This window comes from Telopea speciosissima, chromosome 6 (assembly GCF_018873765.1).
Source record: "Telopea speciosissima isolate NSW1024214 ecotype Mountain lineage chromosome 6, Tspe_v1, whole genome shotgun sequence".
Classification (NCBI taxonomy): domain Eukaryota; kingdom Viridiplantae; phylum Streptophyta; class Magnoliopsida; order Proteales; family Proteaceae; genus Telopea; species Telopea speciosissima.
In genome coordinates, this window is record NC_057921.1 from 39050835 (window position 1) to 39071705 (window position 20871).

General features: G+C 40.1%; 1 protein-coding gene across 2 annotated transcripts in view; it reads right to left on the reverse strand.

Annotated features, from left to right (window-relative positions):
* Positions 1-20871, reverse strand: part of LOC122664540 (protein CASP) — a 90394-nt gene that overhangs the window by 705 nt on the left and 68818 nt on the right. The window contains exons 17-18 of one of the 2 annotated variants that reach the window (XM_043860389.1): positions 20699-20778; positions 113-205 (exon numbers count right to left, since the gene is read on the reverse strand). In XM_043860389.1, the coding sequence (XP_043716324.1) occupies positions 113-205; positions 20699-20778 (173 nt within the window). Of the gene's footprint in view, positions 1-112; positions 206-20698; positions 20779-20871 lie in introns of those variants that run through there. The other variant, XM_043860390.1, reaches the window with a different exon arrangement.

Genomic DNA, 20871 nt, shown 5'->3' on the forward strand with positions numbered 1-20871 from the left:
ATGCAAGGGTCTTGTTGCGCTAGACTAGAACTAGTCACTCACATTTAACAACCAAAACAAAAATATCTAGAAAAGCTTTCAGCACAATAAACAGGAGGTGTTGGATGAGTACCTGAGATGGCTCAAAGCAGACATCCTGTATAAACAGGTGAACACCAAAAGATGCAATCCGATAGAATAGAAGAATACGAAAGTTCGAGCATATCTGCCAATATAAACTATAGTTAACAGACTTGTCAATCCCCTCCCAGAAAATTAAACATGTTAGTGAACAAAGAACAAGAAAACTATAAAATGTGCTGTAACTGGTTCATGCTGTCTCATGCTTCCAAGTTTCTGGAAACTACTAAATGCAATTCATTAGAGCTACAGATCTATGCATCACAAATAGGATGACACAGGAATTGATATTGAGTTCAGGCAAAAGCCTGAATTAATTTTTTTTATGAATACTAGACTTCTTTCAATATTGTCCACCTGATTCACTATTAAATTGGCACGTTAAGTACTTCTAGCCCATATGGAAGCATGAATCAATTTTCCATTGGAGTTGAAAAAGAGTACAAGCATGTTATGCAAACTATGCAGTCCAAATATGGGATAAGCAGGGAACCTATTGCACATAAAAACTAATTTAATTAGGGTCATTTCAGGATCTTATTAACAAAAAAAAGACATCATTTTACTGTAAGTTGCTAGCACATCCAGCCAAGCCATTGAGGTTTGACTTGCCAATCCAAAACTTGATTTCCCAGATTTCCCTTCATCGTCCCCCCCCCCCCACCAAAAAAAAAACCCAAAAAAGGAATTTGGAAATGCCATATTAAATTTGAATAGGAAAAGTGGTTCAATTGATTAGAAAATCAAGTCTGCAAATAGGACAGGTAAAAAAAAAAGACTCCCAGTGCACGAGGCTCCCACTACAGCAGGGTCTGGGATGGGCTAATGCACGCAGCCTTACCCCCTGCTTTGCAGGAGAGGTTGTTTCCAAGTTTTGAACCCACAACCAACAAGTTGTAATAGCACAACCTACCTGCGAATAGGACATGTAAAAACTAGGTAAAATTCAATGCATAAGTAAAATCTAATAAGTAAAATCTAACAAGTTGCAGTAATCTAGTGCTGAATTTTGTGAATCGGATGATTCATGTTATAAAGCCAAATTTGCCAACTTTCCTTGGAAACTTGCCAAGGACTAATCTCCATTTAAAGGGGAGAGTGGCACCTAAACCCAAATCATCATTGTTATCAAAGAACCTCCGTTTAGAGGGAGGAGTGTCACCTTTATCAAATCACAACGTGATCAACAATGGCTCAAAGGCCAAACACTAAGTTACCTCTTTAGTAGGTGCATCTGCAAGTTTGAGCACATGTGTTGATCCCTTTTGCTCAGTAGCTCATGCTCAATGACTATTTAGATTTGCAAGTTCAAGCTCTTTGAATCTCAGCCTTTATCTCAATAGCTCATTGGATTTGCAAGTTGAAACACATGGGTGGTGGAATATTTTACAATGTTAGCATGATAGATTTTCCATGTATTTGCCCAAAGTCTCTCCCTTGAAACTCAAGCCTTTCCACTATTTATAGGCAGTATTCGAACAACCAAAAAACTAGCCATTATTGTTTCAAACAGATCAATTTTTTGAACTCCTGTTGGCCGCCACCATGTAGACTGTGAAGAACACCTCTCGTACATTGTCTGAACGATTAATCAGTGGATCATGTACCAGTCGTCTGTTCTTAAGCACACCGGTCCTCCGCTCAATTTAGAGCATGGAACTAGGTCTCATCGAGATCTCAGAAATATCTCGGTATTTTGCAACTCCGAGACGAAGCCAGGTACAAAATGGGAGAAATACACTGTCTCGACTGAGATCTCGGTTCGACCGAAACCAAACCAAACTCAACATATAAAAGTGACTCAACTTAATTGAGACCAGTTGAAATCTGGAATGCTCTCGGTCGTCCCGCTGGTTTTCGCAGAGAGGTTCCAAAAAACTGGTTTTCATCCCATTTTCCGATTGAAAAATCGCCAGATTGCGTGGAGCCCTGGGTCAGGTTTTGTGGACGACATATTCACAGTCCCAACCGAGCCATACATGCCAATGGTAGTTTGATCGCCACCATCCAGTAGCAGTGGATCGATCTCGCAACCACGTTATCCATACCCTAAGATAGGGTATCTTCAGTTTGTTGATGAGCCCACTTTTTTGTATTGTGTGGAAGAGTATGTGCAATTCTTCAGCAACACTATGACATAGAAAGGCTATGTGTCACAGTAAGAGGCTAACTTGATTCGGTAGAGTCAAGCGAGGTCTCAAGGTTTTGATCCAGCATGATACTCGTTTGCGTGATAGAGGTGAGATAAGATTGATGTATTTTACTTTTTTAAGTTCCTAATGCTTATTTAAGTTGTTTTACATTATTTGTATGCTTTCTACTACTAAATTATGTGTAGAATAGGGCCTATTAGTACGTTGTAGCCTACAAACCTAGGGTACGAAGTCAAACTCATATTTGGACTTTGATTTTTCAAAATTTGATAGTGCCATAGTGTTTAAATGGCCCAAAATAGGCTGTATACCAAGTTTCATGACGTGACTAGGTCAAAAACCCACCGAAACCATGGAAAGAGTACCCAAAAAAAAAAGTGCGCCAACTCGCTGAGATCTCGTTCCAACTCAATTTTCTGCTTAGCCGAAACCAAGTCTGACACCGAGACCTTGAACCATGATTCAGAGCCAGTCAGCTGCCAGTGCAGTAAATAGCCTTTCTCAAATTTTAAGCACTTCACTTGGACATAGTTTCTTGTAAGCTCTCATACCATGCCAAGTGAACCAAAATAAGGTCCATTTAGGTTACCACAGGGCTAAGTTAGGCTTGTCAACTAGTACGGTTTTGGTAATACGGTATAGTTTCGGTACAATACCAAAAATAGGTACCCAATACCGATACCGTACCGTACCGTTTAGGAACCCTATTTTCAATACCACAACTGTACCGCTACGAAAGTGTATGAAAACGGTATATAAAATGGTATGTATATGGTACGGTACGAAAATGGTATATATACGGTACAAAAAATGGTATAAATGCGATTTTTATAAACGATATGTATATGAAAACAATATGTATATGAAAACGGTATGCATACGGTACGAAAACGGTACGGTTTCATTTTTGCATGTTTACACCCCAAAACAGTACGGTTACGGTACAAATTCGGTAAAACGGTACGGTTTCCGTACATACCGACGGTATGACCGTAAAAACCGTTACCGTACCATACCGTGGTCAATACCGTTTGACCATACCGTACCGTATCGTTTTTGCAACGGTGCGGTTTGGTACGGTTTTACGCGGGCGGTTTCGGTTTCGGTTCCAGATTGACACCCTTAGGCTAAGTCAATGATCATGATAGATGTTAACCATTTAGGTCCAGATCATAGTTCAAAAACTCATCGAGATCTCGGAGGTCTTGACCTAGTCGGGATGAGATTTGCATACGAGATCTTAAACTTACATAGCTTTAGTCGAGTTTATTGAAATTTCGGTGAAATCTCGAAAATCTCGAATATCTAGAGAAGAAACTACTCTCGTTTCTTCTCGAACACTATGCTGTGACATTCATATGTCATGCAGACGGAGGACAATGCATGTCCGCCAGGACTGGTATAGAGCTGTTTTTTTGCCTTCTTCGTGCATTTCGAAGGTGAAATGGTCGTCGAAGTTTCAAATTTTGAATTTTGTTTTCTTCTGTAAGCAAGCCTCTCTATATTATGGCTTCTAATGCTCCTTTGTAATCAGTTTGCACTTTGAATATAAGAAGGTTCTCCATTTTCTATACTTGGAATCAAGGTTCGTCGGCATTAGAACGAGATCTAATCTCCCCATTTCCTACTACGTCAGGAAGTAAAGACCTATTTGCGTTGAAATTTCCAAATGAAAGATTTGGAGTTCTCCGGTACTTTCTAGGTATTGAAAATTTTCATAGTTACAAAGGGGTCAGTCTATCCCAATGGAAGTATGTTGTAGAACTTTTGACTAAGACTGGAATGTTGGGTTGTAAGCCAGTGGATACTCCTAGGGTGTGTTTGGTTGTGTAAATCTGTGGGATGTCTTTCAACAGAATCATAAATCTGATATTTTAAAACTGGTTGGTTGCATTTTGAGGTGATCGGTATTAGAATCAAGTGAATCCATAGAATGACCATTTCTTCTTACTACCCTAATCCCACAGAATTCACCTCAATAGGTTAATTCCAATTTGAAGCACCTAAATCCACACTTGGTATAAACACCCTAATCCCAATTTGGTTTAACTTTATCGGGATGAATCTCAAACCCAAGAAGAACGGAGAGAGAGCTCGACTATGAGCGTGTACCTCGAAAAACTCACCCTCGATTCCGCTTGGTGTTCTTACTGAAACTCGCTCGCTTAGTGTTCTTGCTCGAAAATCTTGCAGGTGCATCGGTCAGATTTGGGTAACCTAGGGTTTTGAAGAAAACTCAGGTAAACTCCATTTGCACTCTCTCTCTCACACTCTATCCCGCTGTGTCCGATTTAGGGTTTTTTCCCCCCACATATCCATGCTTCTCTGTCCGAGTTAGGGTTCCCTGATATGATTTAATTTTTTTGGTTGTTAGAACCTTAGGCTGTTGTTTACTTATTCCACATTTTAATTGTCCTGATATTGATTTTACTGTACTTTGACTCGTTCTCTGCTGCAGATTTGTAGTGGTTGGATGAGAATGCAGTGGGAGCCTGCTCTGAACTTGTTTCTGCTCCAATTGATGAAATGTTTCCAGATGATGCCCCACTGCTACCCTCAGGATTCCAGATTATACCCTTGGATTAAAAAACAGTTGAGTTTTGATATGTTCCTCTAGAATATCTCCCCCCCCCCCCCCCTCCTCTTCCAATTATCATGTGAAATTTCTCTCCTGTTTCATATTTTTAGAGCCGGATTATTCTCAGATGACTTATCAGCTGTTAGTTTAAGACAATGCGTAAACCTCTACATTCCCCGAATGAGGTGATATTCTTGGGAAAATTTTGTAGCAAGTGATCTTTAATCTTATTGTGGCTATTTAATTAGCTATTCGTTTATAAAACAGAATATGGTTTCAGTAGTCAGAGCACATTTAACTAAACTTATTTGAGCAATAAATGAGTTCATCAATAAATTCATTTATTGCTGAAATTTCTCTCCTGTTTCATCCATAAACTCATTTATTGCTGAAATTATCATGTGAAATGTCTCTCCTGTTTCATATTTTTAGAGCCGGATTATTCTCAGATGACTTATCAGCTGTTAGTTTAAGACAATGCGTAAACCTCTACATTCCCCGAATGAGGTGATATTCTTGGGAAAATTTTGTAGCAAGTGATCTTTAATCTTATTGTGGCTATTTAATTAGCTATTCGTTTATAAAACAGAATATGGTTTCAGTAGTCAGAGCACATTTAACTAAACTTATTTGAGCAATAAATGAGTTCATCAATAAATTCATTTATTGCTGAAATTTCTCTCCTGCTTCATCAATAAACTCATTTATTGCTGAAATTATCATGTGAAATGTCTCTCCTGTTTCATATTTTTAGAGCCAGATTATTCTCAGATGACTTATCAGCTGTTGGTTTAAGACAATGCGACAACCTCTACATTCCCCGAATGAGTTGATATTCTTGGGAAAATTTTGTAGCAAGTGATCTTTAATCTTATTGTGGCTATTTAATTAGCTATTTGTTTATAAAACAGAATATGGTTTCAGTAGACAGAGCACATTTAACTAAACTTATTTGAGCAATAAATGAGTTCATCAATAAACGAGTTCATCAGTATTCTTAAGAATTTCCCTATTTTTTTAGGGCTAGAGGGTTCTGACTTGGCTAATTGGTCCGTTGACCAACAAGTTCTCTGTGGATTTTACATTGTCTTTCACATCATTTTTTTGTTGTTCTAATAATGCACTATCACGGATAATCTATTGCCTATCTTCTTCAGGTATGCATATTTTTCTACCTTTGTAGATATGCAGGATATGAATCTACTTCTATTTAGTATCATGCTGGTTGATATTACCAGTCCACAAGTTGTACTTTACTCTTGATCTTACAAGATTCAGTCAGTAATAGGTGGCTAGATAGTGTTTGGTAAGATAGCATACAAACAAATTCCTTAATAAAAACAAAGTTTAATAATATTTTCCCCTATTTTTTAATTATAAAAGAGTTTTCCTAGAATAATTTTCTCTTTTATTTTATTCACAAACAACTGCATGTAGGAGGATAAATGGGCTAATGTTATGTTGTACATTTGTGTTTTTTTTACAGGATAGTGAATTTTTCTCTAAGAATGGATTCCCAAAGGCTCCCTCCCCAAATGGGTGGAAAGACAAAGCTGGGCTTTATGCAGTTGGATTCACAAAGAGAGGGCTATCTGGTGCATCCTTTGATGCTATTAGAATAGCACAAGATATTGAAAAAGTATGAAAGGAGGAAACAAAGCAGACAAAGAAGAAAATTGCTTGCCATAGGAGATGCAATTCGCAGTTCTGATCATGCATTTCTTCTAATCCCACATGAAGAGTCACGAACATTTTTTTGTTAATTTGTTTTTTCTGGATTGGCAACTGATCGATCATGTACAAATAATAATTTATAAATAGGGAAAGAGAACAGCAAAAGAAACAGTTTTAGCACATTGAGCCCTCTCCACAAGCCCAAGTTTTGAAAAGAATTTGGCATTTTTGTGTTTAGAGGAAGATGAGGCTTCTTAGTTTCCATAAGCCCAACTCTCTCCTTCTCTCTCTTTCTCATATTCTTTGATTATTAGATTACAGAGATGGGTTCTTTTCATTTTCTGTTATGGATAAGGAATTAAAAGGAAAATCTTATGTTACCTGAGGTCTTTCATCCTCAAATGAAACCTACACCCTAATAGGCTAATACCACACGTGGTCACAGTGGTCCATTACTCATTTGTTCTTACAGTTCACTAGATGGGTTACAGCATACAAGCATCACTTTCTTGTCTTATCCCTAGGCATTTTTATCAAGAGATCGTCCACTGATCCAATTGTCAAAATTCATATGTCGGCAGCCCACCTGCATCAACCAAAAGGTAGGGCCCATTAAGATAAGGGATGCCCAAGTCCATCTTGATTCAATGATTCTTACATCTCCTTTATTTTTCTTCCAATCATCTTCGTTTGAAGGGCTGAAGAGCTTAATCAAATTAGAGATGAAATTCTGCACAGCACTGTTCTCTTTAAATATATCAGACTATGATATGCTCTGTACTCCATAAAATTGTCTGTAAACTGTAAAGGGAGGAACAAGATGAAACTTACTAATAACAATGGAATCTGTTATTGTGTCTCAAATTCTTGTACAAGTTTCTCATGGTTGGTGGCATAGGGACTCTTTTTCTTGCATATGTTGGCTTGAGTTGAAGTATTGTTCACGTGAACAGTGATTTGGCTGATATGTGTATCTTTTATTTTCCTAGTCCTAGTTTCTAATTATGTCAAGTCATAGTTTCTATTTTCTTTAATTTATATTTTTGTAATGTGAAGTCCTAATTTGATTTGGACTGCCCTCTCCTATGTAACCTTCTATTATAAATATAAGCAAGGAGAGAGAGAGAGAGTCATATTCCACAGTTCTCTCCTCTTCCTCATCTTCTTTTCTCTCTTCTTCCTCCATTCTTGGTTCTAGTTTTCTTCATCTATACTTTTTAACATGGTATCAGAGCATCACCTTTAGACTGGAAGTGATCTGTGATTTTGGTTTGAGGGTCTTCTAAAGCCTTTTCTCTTCAAGTGGTGGATCACCCACTGCTGCATATTGCTATGGATTAAACCCTAGATGGAGTTTGCAAGTGAAAACTAGGGTTTCTACTAATACTATCTGCCTGACTTCTTAGATCGATAGGAGAACTTTAAGTTGAAGCTGCCTTTGTTATTTGAAGACTTCTTCTACATATAATACTGATCCAAATCTGTGGATCCTCTCAACTATTGAAGACTGCAGATTCAACTTATTTTTTCTCTCTACTACTTCCTGCAGTAACCCATTGAGGGTTTCATATCAGGTAGTATTTTATGTCCAATTGATCCATTAATCTGGGAAATCTGATTTCTCTTACAGATTTACCCTGCGGTTCATCTTCTCTATTTATTCCTTTTTGGGTTTTCAAACACTGTTTACTGCTGCTACTTTGGGGTTTTCAAAACCCTATTTACTGCTTCTACTTTTGGGTTTTCAAGACCCTATTTACTGCTGCTACTTCTGGGTTTACAAACCCTACTGCTGCCAACTGGTTCCTGCTACTCTTCTCAGATTTTCAAACCCTAATCAGAGTTTGAGTAAGAGCTGTTTGTGATTACTGCTACTGCTACTGCCGGTTGGAATATTACTGCTGTTTTTTTTTTTTTTTTTTTTTGGGTTTCTCTGTTAAACCTAACCTGGTTCTATTCAAGAGCAGATTGCTTTGCTGCTGATATTACTTTTTGGACTTGATGGCTGATCCTAAACCACCATCGGACAATGTCCAAATACAGATTACCACCATTAAACTATCTGGAGTTTCAAATTATTTATTATGGGCCCAGGCAGTACAAGCTTACATACATGCCAAGGGCAAACTGAAATATTTTACAGATGATCCTCCTAATCGTGATCCTAAGGATCCTACCTCATTCACAGCTCATGAGGAGTGGATGTGTGAAAATTCTATTATAAAGATATGGCTATGGAACAACGTTGAACCTGCTATTGCTCCCAATGTGATGCTTCACACTCTTGCTAAGGATGTCTGGAATGACTTACGTGAAAGCTTCTCTCAAGAAAGGAATATCTCCCATATGTATGATCTATATGAGAAACTTTTTACCTTCCAACAAGGAGATAAAACCTTGAATGAGTATTTTGCTAGTTATAAGGGCATGGTTGAAGAACTGCAGATACACCAGCCCTTGACTACTAATTTGGATCAGTTAAAGCAACAAAGAGCTGAGTTCCATGTTGCAAAATGTTGAGATGTGTTGCCCGATATTATAAGGGTATTTTTGGTTTTTTATTTATGCTTTATTATGTTCTTTTGAACAAGGGTAGAATTGTAATTTGGGCTGTGACACTGTTCTTGTGAACAGTGTCACGAATAGTGTTGTGAACAGTGTTTCCCTTTGTAATCTCTTTTATTATTATTATTATAAATAGAGAGCTTGACTGATCTCATCGATCATTCAAGCCATTCACGAAATTCCTGTTTTGTTAACATGGCATCAGAGCCAAATACACTCTGATCTAGGTTTTCAAAACCCACCTCCCTCCCTTCGATTTTTTCTCCTTCCCTCCATCGAGCTTCTTCCCTTCTTCTTTCTTCCTTTCTTTTGGTTCTTCTTCTCCCATTAAGGCAGCACTACTGAGGTGATCGTAATGATCTAACTACTGCCCCAATATACCTCCTTTTTTATGCCTCTTTTTTGGATCGAGTGGAGCTGAAGCACTGTCTGCGATTTGAAGATTCCTATTTTTTTTTGGAGATCAGGCCTCTACATCTGTTTCGGCTGCATCTTCTATTGTGGGATCTTTATTTGATATTGTTCTCAGCCCCTATTCACTTCATCAGATTGGTTGAAGACCCCAGCCCCTTATTGATCTCTCTTCTCAGGGTTTTTTTCAAAACCCTGACATTAATCAATCTTGGGGTTGGGCTGCTGGTTCCTGTTGCATCTGATTGGCACCCTTGCTGCCTTCATTCGACATCATTGCCAGCCTACATACCTGAGATTTTTTGCTCTAATATAGCCTTTTTCTATTGGGGGTCGATTCCATAATTTTTTTGGATATTTTTTGGCTGTTTGCTGCTTCATTGAAGATTGGTTACCTGCTGCAATGATTGGTTCAAATTCTTCTTCGGCCTCTTCTGGCATTGATGGCCAGCCCCGGACTGATTTTCTTCCCCTTGCTACCCCAATCAAACTTGATGGCTCTAACTACTTGAAGTAATCTCGGTCTACCTATTTGACAGTAGCTGGCCGTGGCCTCACTGGCCATCTTCTTGGGACAACAACTAAACCAGTGGAAGAGGGTTCTCAGCTCAACAAGTGGTTATCGAATGATGCGATGATGATGTCCTACTTGAACCATTCTATGCAAGGAGATATCTCAGACAATTTTCTTCTACTGGACACTGCCCATACTATCTGGAATGGTGCCAAAGAGACTTATGGTCGCATGGGGAATGATGCACAGGTCTATGAGATTAGAAAGAAGGCTAATGCCACTACCCAACAGGAGCTCTCTGTCTCCAAATACTATGTTGCCCTCAAGAACATGTGGCAGCAATTGGATCATTACTCCGACTATTAACCCTCTATTGCTACTGATCTGGCTGCCTATCGCAAACACGTTGACAAAATACGTGTCTATGATTTTTTGGCTGGACTAAATATGGAGTTTGATCCTATTCGGGTGCAAGTACTTGGGCAGTCCCCTTTTCCATCCCTAGAGTAGGCCTTTGCCTTGGTTCATAACGAGGAATCTCGTCGGGCTGCTATGCTGCATTCCTCTACTATTGATCGCTCCGCCTTGCAAGTTGCTTCCAGTACTCCTTCTCTTACCACTACTAATGGTGGTACTGCTGTCCCTAAAGGTCCTGTCAAGTGTGAACACTGCAACAGGCTCTATCATACTAAGGCTCAATGCTGGAAGCTCCATGGGAAGCCTGCTGATTTTGAGGAAAAGAAAGCCCGTGGGATGTTTAAGCCCAAGGCTCATATGGCTGATTCTCCTACTACTACTGTTGCTGCCCCTTCATCTGACATTGGGCTTACTCAGAATGAGCTCCTAGCTTTCTGTCGCATGCTACAGGCCTCTTCCGCTGCCTCCACTACGGCATCTACACCTGCTGCCCCTCCTGGTTCTAATTTTGCCTCAGGTACTCTAGTCAGTAGCCTGTGTGCATCGGCTGTATCCAGTCCTTGGATTATAGATTCCGGTGCCACTGACCACATGACTGGCTCCTCCCATGTATTTCATCTTTATTCTCCATCTTCTGGCAAAGATAGTGTTCGAGTAGCTAATGGTTCCCTTTCTCCTATTAATGGGAAGGGTTCCATACGCTGCTCACCTACCCTTTCATTAAAATCTGTTTTGCATGTTCCATCCTTTTCTACCAACCTTCTCTCCATTAGTAGTCTAACTAGAGATCTGAACTACAAACTGACTTTTTTGCCTTCTCATTGTGTCATACAGGATCTGGAGACGGGGCGCACGATTGGGGGTGGTAAGATGCAGGGTGGTCTCTACTTACTTGACCCGGATCAGCCTTCTACTTTGCATTCGGCTTCCTCTACAGCTCATCATTTACAGTCCACCTCGTCCCCTGACCTTCTTCTTTGGCACTGCCGACTTGGTCATCCATCCCTAAGTACTTTGTCTCTTTTGTTTCCAAGCTTGATTAAGCATTGTAATAGGAATGAGTTTTTATGTGAGGCTTGTGTTTTGGCCAAACAGACTCGTTCCAGTTATTCTTTATTAAATAAAAGAAGTGAGTTTCCTTTTGCTTTGGTTCATTCTGATGTGTGGGGCCCTGCCCGTTGTACTTCCCTTTCTGGTCATCGATGGTTTGTCTCGTTTATTGATTGTTATAGTCGTGCCACTTGGGTGCACATGATGAGCCATAAAAGTGAGGTCTTCCACTGTTTTCAGTTATTTCATCGTATGGTTCAGACCCAATTCAATGCCACCTTGCGCATTTTACGCAGTGATAATGGTAGAGAGTACATGGAGGGTCAGCTCCAACTTTATTTGGCTGCACATGGTATTGTCCATCAGACCAGCTGTGTTAACACACCTGCCCAGAATGGAGTTGCTGAAAGGAAAAATAGACATCTCCTTGAGGTAGCCCGGGCCATTATGTTTGCACGGCAGGTTCCTTCTCACTACTGGGGTGATGCCATTCTTACCGCTGCTTATCTCATCAACCATGTGCCTACCCGTGTCCTTGATGGTCGTTCCCCCGTTGATCTCCTCCAGGATTCCTCCTTCTTTGTGGTTCCCCCCAAAGTTTTTGGTTGTGTTTGCTATGTCCGAAATCATCATCCTCATGGGAAATTTGATCCACGGAGCATTCGGTGTATTTTTCTGGGCTATTCTGCGACCCAGAAAGGATACAAGTGTTACCATCCACCTTCTCGTCGTACTTTTGTCTCCATGGATATTGTCTTCCATGAGTCCTTGTCATATTATTCCCAGACACCTCTTCAGGGGGAGCAGGATCAGGGTTTTGAAGATGTGTCTGCTATTCTTCCGGCTTCTATTCAGAGGGAGCCCTCTGTAACTTCAGCTCCTATAGTGGCTCCTATTCAGGGGGAGCGTAGACCAGTCAGTCAAATCCCTGTTGATAAGGTATATACCCGGGAACGCACAGGACAAGTTGAGACCACCACCACCACCGTACCACCTCCACAATCGTCTACACTTGATCCAGATCCAGACCCTACTACATCATCTGGTAAGGATCCTTCCCTTAACTTACCTATTGCTGTTCGTAAAGGCGTTAGGTCATGCACCCAACACCCCATCTCCAATGTTGTTTCCTATGATGCTTTATCTCCTTCCTATCGTGCATTTGTTTATTCTCTTTCCTCTATTTCTATTCCTCAGAAATGGCAGGAGGCGATTGTAAATCCAAAGTGGAAAGCAGCCATGATGGAAGAAATGACGGCTTTACTTAAAAATGAGACATGGGAGCTAGTTGTTCTTCCTTCGGGTAAGAAACTAGTCGGGTGCAAATGGGTATTTGTTGTCAAGCAAAAGCCAGATGGAACAGTGGATAGATATAAAGCCAGGCTTGTGGCCAGAGGCTTCACTCAGACTTATGGGATTGACTACCAGGAGACATTTCCCCTGTTACGAAGTTGAACACTGTCTGGGTCTTACTGTCTTGTGCTGTCAACTTTGGCTGGGACCTACAACAGTTGGATGTAAAAAATGCATTTCTTCATGGGGAGTTGGAAGAGGAGGTTTATATGGATGTTCCTCCGGGTTTTTCCTCTGACAAGACCCATGGGAAAGTTTGTAGGCTCAAAATGGCACTCTATGGGTTGAAGCAATCTCCATGGGCATGGCTTGGTAGGTTTCATAAAGCCATAGTCTCCTATGGATACAAACAGAGTCATGCTGATCACACTCTATTCATCAAGCGAAAGGGAGAAAAGGTCACTCTTCTCATAGTTTACGTTGATGACATAGTTGTGACTGGTAATGATACAGATGAAGTTTCTCACTTGAAAGCTTTCTTGGGACGGGAATTTGACATAAAAGATCTAGGACAGCTAAGATATTTTCTTGGGATTGAAGTTGTCCGTTCTCCAAAAGGCATCTTTATCTCCCAGAGAAAGTATGTTCTAGATTTACTATCAGAGACTGGTTTGCTTGGTTGTCATCCTTGTGACACTCCCTTGGAAGCTACTACCCGTCTGCAAGAGAAGGATGGTGAACCTATTGATAAGGGCAGATATCAACGATTGGTGGGCAAGCTGATTTATCTCTCCCACACCAGACCAGATATTGCCATTGCTGTGAGTCTTGTGAGCCAGTTCATGTATGATCCTTATTCCATTCACATGACTGCTGTTCTTTGTATTCTCCATTACTTGAAGTCAGCTCCAGGAAAGGGGATCCTTTTGTCTCCTCATGACCATCTTTGCATTGAAGCTTACACAGATGCTGACTGGGGTGGTAACCCTGACAGGAAATCTACCTCTGGCTATTGTACTTTTGTTGGAGGAAATCTAGTTACATGGCGGAGTAAAAAGCAAAATGTTGTGGTAAGATCTAGTGCTGAAGCTGAATTCCGTGCTATGGCCCAGGGCATATGTGAGTTACTGTGGCTTCAGAGTTTACTCCTTGATATCCGTGGTTCTGTTCATCTTCCAATGATGTTGTACTGTGACAACAAAGCAACAATTAGCATTGCCCACAATCCAGTGCAGCATGACCATACCAAACATGTGGAGATTGACAGACACTTCATCAAGGAGAAGTTAGAGAGTGGGCAGATTTATATTCCTTTTGTGAAGTCTAGAGATCAACTGGCTGATGTCTTCACCAAAGGGTTGAGTGGGAAGTTGTTTTATCCTAGTCTAGTCAAATTGGGCATGTGTGATATCTATGCCCCAACTTGAGGGGGAGTGTTGAGATGTGTTACCCGATATTATAAGGGTATTTTTGGTTTTTTATTTATGCTTTATTTATGTTCTTTTGAACAAGGGTAGGATTGTAATTTGGGCTGGGACACTGTTCATGTGAACAGTATTGTGAATAGTATCGTGACTAGTATCGTGAACAGTGTTTCCCTTTGTAATCTCTTTTATTATTATTATTATAAATAGAGAGCTTGACTGATCTCATCGATCATTCAAGCCATTCAAGAAATTCCTGTTTTGTTGCAAAACTTGCTGGGCTACATCCTGACTACCAATTTGTGAAGAGTCAGGTACTTACAGGAGAAAAGGTTCCTTCTCTCAATGAAGTTTTTTCTCATGTCAACCGTCTGGCTAATCCCTCCAAGCCTGACAATACTCCCAAGGACAACTCAGCATTTGTTGCAAATCGTGGACGGAAACGTGGTAGTGGCTCTGGTGAACGAGGTACAGGACCTCAATATATTGACAAATCTGCCCGCCAGTACACTCATTATGGCAAACCAAATCATACTGTGGATACGTGTTGGGCCAAGCATGGAAAACCTGAGTGGGTGAATGAACTAGCCAATGTTGCCACCACTAATACTACTGATGAAAAACCACCAACGACATGAACCAGAGTTCAACTACTTCATCTATGTCTCGTGATGATTACAACCAGCTAGTCAAACAACTCCAACACCTTGAAGCTGCATCTGCCTCCACCTTTACCGCCACTCCAGCCTATAAAGGTAATGTTGCCTTTTCCCCTTCTACTTCATGGCTTATCGATTCAGGTGCTTCATGTCACATGACTGGTAAGTCAAGTTTATTTTCTTCCATAAATTCCGTTCAAACCCCTTCCAATGTTATCCTTGCTGATGGATCCTCCTCATAGAACTGTTTCTCCAACATCTTCCATGATTTTCTCTGTTGTTCTTCTTGTTTCTCCAACATCTTCCACTTTAGACAAGGAAGAAGATTGGTGGAAGGCTTGAGCGTGATGGACTGTATTACTTAGATGGCACCGGAACTTCCACTGTTGCGACATCTACTACCATACCATCCCCCATGCAATGACATCTCCGGCTTGGTCATCCATCCTTACCTAAACTCCAATTAATGGTCCCTAGTTGCAAGTCCACATCTCACCTTGAATGTGAGGCTTGTGAACTAGGCAAACATCATCGTGCCTCTTTTCTTGCCCATACCTTACCTAGAAGTTCTACATTGTTTTCTTTAGTTCATTTTGACATTTGGAGTCCGTGTAGAGTTTGTAATAGGTTAGGATTTTCTTATTTTATTAGTTTCATGGACGATTATTCTCGCTCCACTTGGGTTTATTTGTTAAACGACTGGACTCAATTTCTTACTGTATTTAAAATTTTTTATCACGAAATAAAGACTAAATTTGATACATCCATTCAAGTTTTTTGTTCAGATAATGCTTTGGAATACTCAAACTGAGATTTCTGATTTTTGCCTCACCCATGGTATTATTCACCAAACTAATTGCTCGTACACTCCACAACAAAATGGGGTGGCCGAATGCAAAAATCGGCACGCACTTGAAGTTGCTCGATCTATTATGAGTCACATGAATGTCCCCATACATTTTTGGTGTGATGTCGTTCTTACCATCTGTTATCTTATTAAACGTATGCCATCCTCTGTTTTACAAAATAAAATTCCGTTTTCTATTCTTCATCCTCACAGTCCTTTGTTTCTTCTCCACCACGTGTTTTTGGTTGTGTGTGTTTTGTTCGCATTCTTCATCCCGCCATTAATAAACTATCTCCTTGTTCAATGAAATGTCTTTTTCTTAGCTATTCTCACACCCAAAAACAGTATACATGTTTTGATCACATTTCCAACAAACAATTTATTAGTGTTGTCACATTTTTTGAAAATACTCCCTACTTTTCTTCTACTGTACCATCCACTTGGAACAATGAAGATGCTCTAGGTCCACCCATACCTCTCACTTCCTATTCATTCACCAATTCAGGTCTATCACCGCCGTCGATGTCGCCTACTGCCCTTACCTTCCACCATTACTCCTATACCAGCCACCACTGTTCCACCACCTGTACCGGTTCCTGCCCTATTACCCACAACACCTACTATTCTGGTCTTGCTAAGTGATACAGCGGACGCCGATCAGCCTAACATTCAATCTGACTCTGATGCTGAAGGCTCCATCGACTGACCTATTATTGTTCGTAAAGGTACTTGCTCTTGTACCCAAAAATCCTTAACTGTTTATCCAATTGAGCACTATGCTTCTATTTCTCATCTTCCTTCCTATTATTATCCACTTGCTTCTGCATTTTCTATTAACTTTATCCCTCACACCCACCATGAGGCATTCTCTCCCCCTAGTTGGAAAGCTGCCATGGACACAGAGATGGATGCATTGTTATCTCAAAATACCTAGACTTTGATTTCATTACTTACTGGGAAGGATCTTGTTAAGTGTCGGTTGGTGTATACTATCAAATACAACCCAAATGGTTTTGTTGAGCGGCTGAAGGCCCGCTTAGTTGGTAAAGGCTATACTCAAACATATGGTGTTGATTACTTTTGAGACTTTTTCTCCTGTTGCTCGTCTGAACTCCATTCGGATTCTTATTTCTCTGGTTGTTAATTTTGATTGGCCCTTATATCAAATGGATATCAAAAATGTTATTCTATATGGTGATCTTCAAAGGGAGGTTTATATGGAGCAACCTCTTGGGTATGTTGCTTAGGGGGAGTCTATCAAAGTCAACAAACTTCGTAAGACAATTTATGGGTTGAAACAATCTCCAAGAGCATGATTTGATAAGTTCAGCTCCATTGTTACTCAAGTAGGATTCTCACAATGTTATTCTGACCACTCTGTTTTTGTTCGCCGTCAGAATTCAAAAGTGGTGGTGATGGTAGTTTATGTGGATGACATTATATCTGGTAATGATGCTTCTGGTATTGCCCAAGTTTTTTTTTTGGTAAAGGTATTGCCCAAGTTAAAGCATATCTTCATCAACACTTTCAAATGAAGGACTTGGGTGTTCTCAAGTATTTTCTTAGTATTGAGGTTTTGCAAAGCAAGAAAGGTATTATCCTATCTCAAAGGAAATATGTTCTTGACCTTCTGACCGACACTGGAATGCTTGCTTCCAAACCAGCAGATACTCCCATGGATCCCCATTAGAAACTTGGGTCCACTGAGGGTGAGGATTTTTTCATATGTTCATCGATATAGAAGATTAGTTGGCAAACTATCTTACAGTCACTCGTTCGGATATATATCTTTTGTTGTTGGGGTTATTAGTCAATTTATGCCATGTCCAAAGAAAACTCATTGGTATGTTGTTCTTCGTGTATTGCACTATCTGAAGAGTGCTACTGGTAAAGGTCTTATTTATCGACCTAATTGGAATGCTAATCTGGTTCAGTTTTCTGATGCTGATTGGGCAGGTGTTGATGGTTATAGGCGCTCTAGTACTAGATTTTGTACCTTCGTGGGTGGTAATTTGGTCACATGGAAAAACAAGAAACAAACAACCGTTGCTCGATCAAGTGCTGAAGCTGAATATCGAGCAATGACACATACTACAGCTGAATTGATGTGAGTAAAATTCTTGCTCCAATAATTGGGATTTACCATCACTTAGCTTATGCAAATGTTTTGTGATAATCAAGCTGCCTTCTGTATTGCAAGTAATCCTGTATTTCATGAAAGGACCAAGCACATTGAGGTTGATTGTCTCTTTGTTCGGGATAATATTATGAAGAAGTTAATTGCTACTTTGTTTGTCTCTACTACTAATCAACTTGGTGATATGCTTACAAAGGCGCTGTTTGGACCTGCTTTTCGTCAAAGTTGTACCAAGCTAGGTCTAGGTGATTTGTACACTCCAGATTAAGGGGGAGTGTTGAAGTACTTTTTATGTGACACTGTTCACATGAAGAGTGATTTGGCTGACATGTGCATCTTCTATTTTCCTATTCCTAGTTGGAGTCCTAGTTTCTATTTTTCTAATATGGAGTCCTAATTTGACTAGGACCGCCTTCTTATGTAACCTTCTATTATAATAAGCAAGGTGAGGGAGACTGTCATATTTGACAATTCTCTCCTCTTCCTCATCTTCTTCTCTTTCTCTCTTTTTCCTCCATTTTCGGTTCTGGTTTTCTTCATCTATACTCTGTTACAGGCTGGAATTAATGTAATGAATGACAGAAACATGGTAACCAAACAGTTCTTTTAGTCAGATTCATGATGAACCAATTGACAGACTCAGGGTAACAAAACAGTTTTTCAGTAAGATTCAGGTCACAGAATCAGGATAATCAAACAGTTAATCTGGCACGAGAACGAATCCACAGAAAGTCTCTCTATGGAATTATGGCCAAAATCGATACATGCACCTACAGATTTAGCGAACCAAACACACCCCTATGGATCCCCATTAGAAATTTGGAACTTGTGACGATAAGGAATCCGTTGATAAGTATCTATACCAATGTTTGATTGGTAAGATGATATATCTTGCTGTACCAGATGTTTCCTTTGTTGTTGGTGCCATTAGTCACTTTATGGAGAAACATCGCCAAAGTCATTGGGAACGTGTCATATTCTCAAAGTATCTTAAGGAGTCTCAGGGAAAAAGGAATTATGTACAAGCTCCATGGACATGCAAATATTATTGGTATTCAGACGTCAGCTGGGCCGGTTTTGATAGTGATCGGGGTTCTACGATTGGATATCGTACTTTTGCTGGAGACAATCTTGTTATGTGGCGAAGTAAAAAAACAAAACGATAGTGGCCTAATCTAGTGCCGAGGGGGAATATAGGGCGATGGCTCACACAACAACTGAGTTGATGCGGCTGAAATCTCTACTCTAGTATCTTGGGTTTCCAGTCACTAAGCCTATGGATATGTGTTGTGACAATCAAGCGGCTCTTTACATTGCTAATGAATAAGTCTTCCATTAGCGTATTACCCCCTTTTTCAGATCCACTGATCAACTTGGTGATGCATTCACCAAACCACTGTTTCGGAGTGCTTTCCTTTAAGGGTTTCCAAGCTGGCCATGGGTGATATCTATGCTCCAGCTTAAAGGGGCGTGTTAACAGGGTTTACCGCCACTATAGAGGTGTTTTAGGTAGTTGTGTACTGTTTAGTTCTATTCATGTCATTACTTGTAATTTCACAGTTTTATAGTTTTCAATAGATGATTGGGGGTCTCGGTTACGTATTCTGTCGAGCCGTGATATCTCAGTTCTCTTCTCTCAGTTTCTCTCCTACATTCCTTCTTTCTCTCTTATTATTTCTCCTTCTTCCTCTCTTCCTTACTTGCTTATGTGCTGATTTCTTAACCTTAATACTGCTACAGATACCATTGTGAATAATGAAATTACTGCTCAATTTAAGGGCTTTTCTGATGAATATGTGGCACAATTAAATAAAAGAGCCAATTAACTACAAGCATGGTTCTTTGAGAGTAGGATTAGCTCTCTTGAAGTTACCCTAAAGAGGGTTTCCCTGGAAGAGAAACAATGAAAATGGTCAGGCCACTAATGTAGGGCTATCAAATTCAGTTTCTAAGCTGCTATTGGCTCATGAGTCAAGACCCTTCCTTTCCACCATAACTTGTAATCTTCCAAATAAAAGTCGGCATGGTTCCCTTGATGAAGAATGCACCCCTAGAAGAAATTCAGCAAATGTGAAATGGCAAAGGTATTCAAATTTTATGACCTTCCATTGCCCCAATCATTTTCATTGGCAAGATTTCCCGAGTGCCTAAAAAATTTGAGACCAAGAGGTCCATACAGAATTCTTTAATTTTTCTATTCCCACGTAAACTAGAACAAACTGAGCAAATAGTACATGAGCAGTTATTCTAAGTAGAGATGGCTCTTAGTACACATGCAAACTAACATTACATATATGTGTGTGTAGATATATATATGGGAAAAGGAACTCTGACTGTCCGGGAGGGGGGCCTACACCAGCACTCCCATGAGTCTATCTCTCTCCTCTGCCCCCTTTTTTTGAGGAGAGATATAGACACATGGGTGGTGTAGGCCATACACCCAGACAGAAAACTGCTTCCCTATGCATATATATATATATATATTTATAGAGGGGAGGGATAGGCACACCACCTGTGTGTGGTAAACTAGCGGGCGGCACCAATGGGGGTGCAGGATGGGGTATCATATACGAGGGACATGGGGTCATTTCAAAGCTGGGAAAAGAGAGATAGACACAGTGAGCACTAGCTTACGGTACACCGGTGGTGTGCCCAGCCTTTTCCCATATGTATAAATCCAGAAAGAACTTCATGTGCATATACAGTAACATAATCAAGTACAATATGAAGAAAACCTAAAAAGCAATTAGATACCTATTAATCTCCTTGAAAGGAACAGTCTACCAATTAGATAGCAACAGAAAAAAGTAGTATTCTAAAATATCCCCACAGAGAGAAGAAACACTAAAGGCTTACTTGTTACCCAGAAGAAAACGACCACTGCTAAGTGTGATTTTGTCCCTGAACCCCAGTTCCTTGTACCTTTGGTCCCTTTCCTATTTTAGATAAAGAACTTTTATAAGTTCAAAACTTCCAAGGCAAAATAACTTTCAGATGACAAAGGCTACATCAGAACTTGTACATATGTC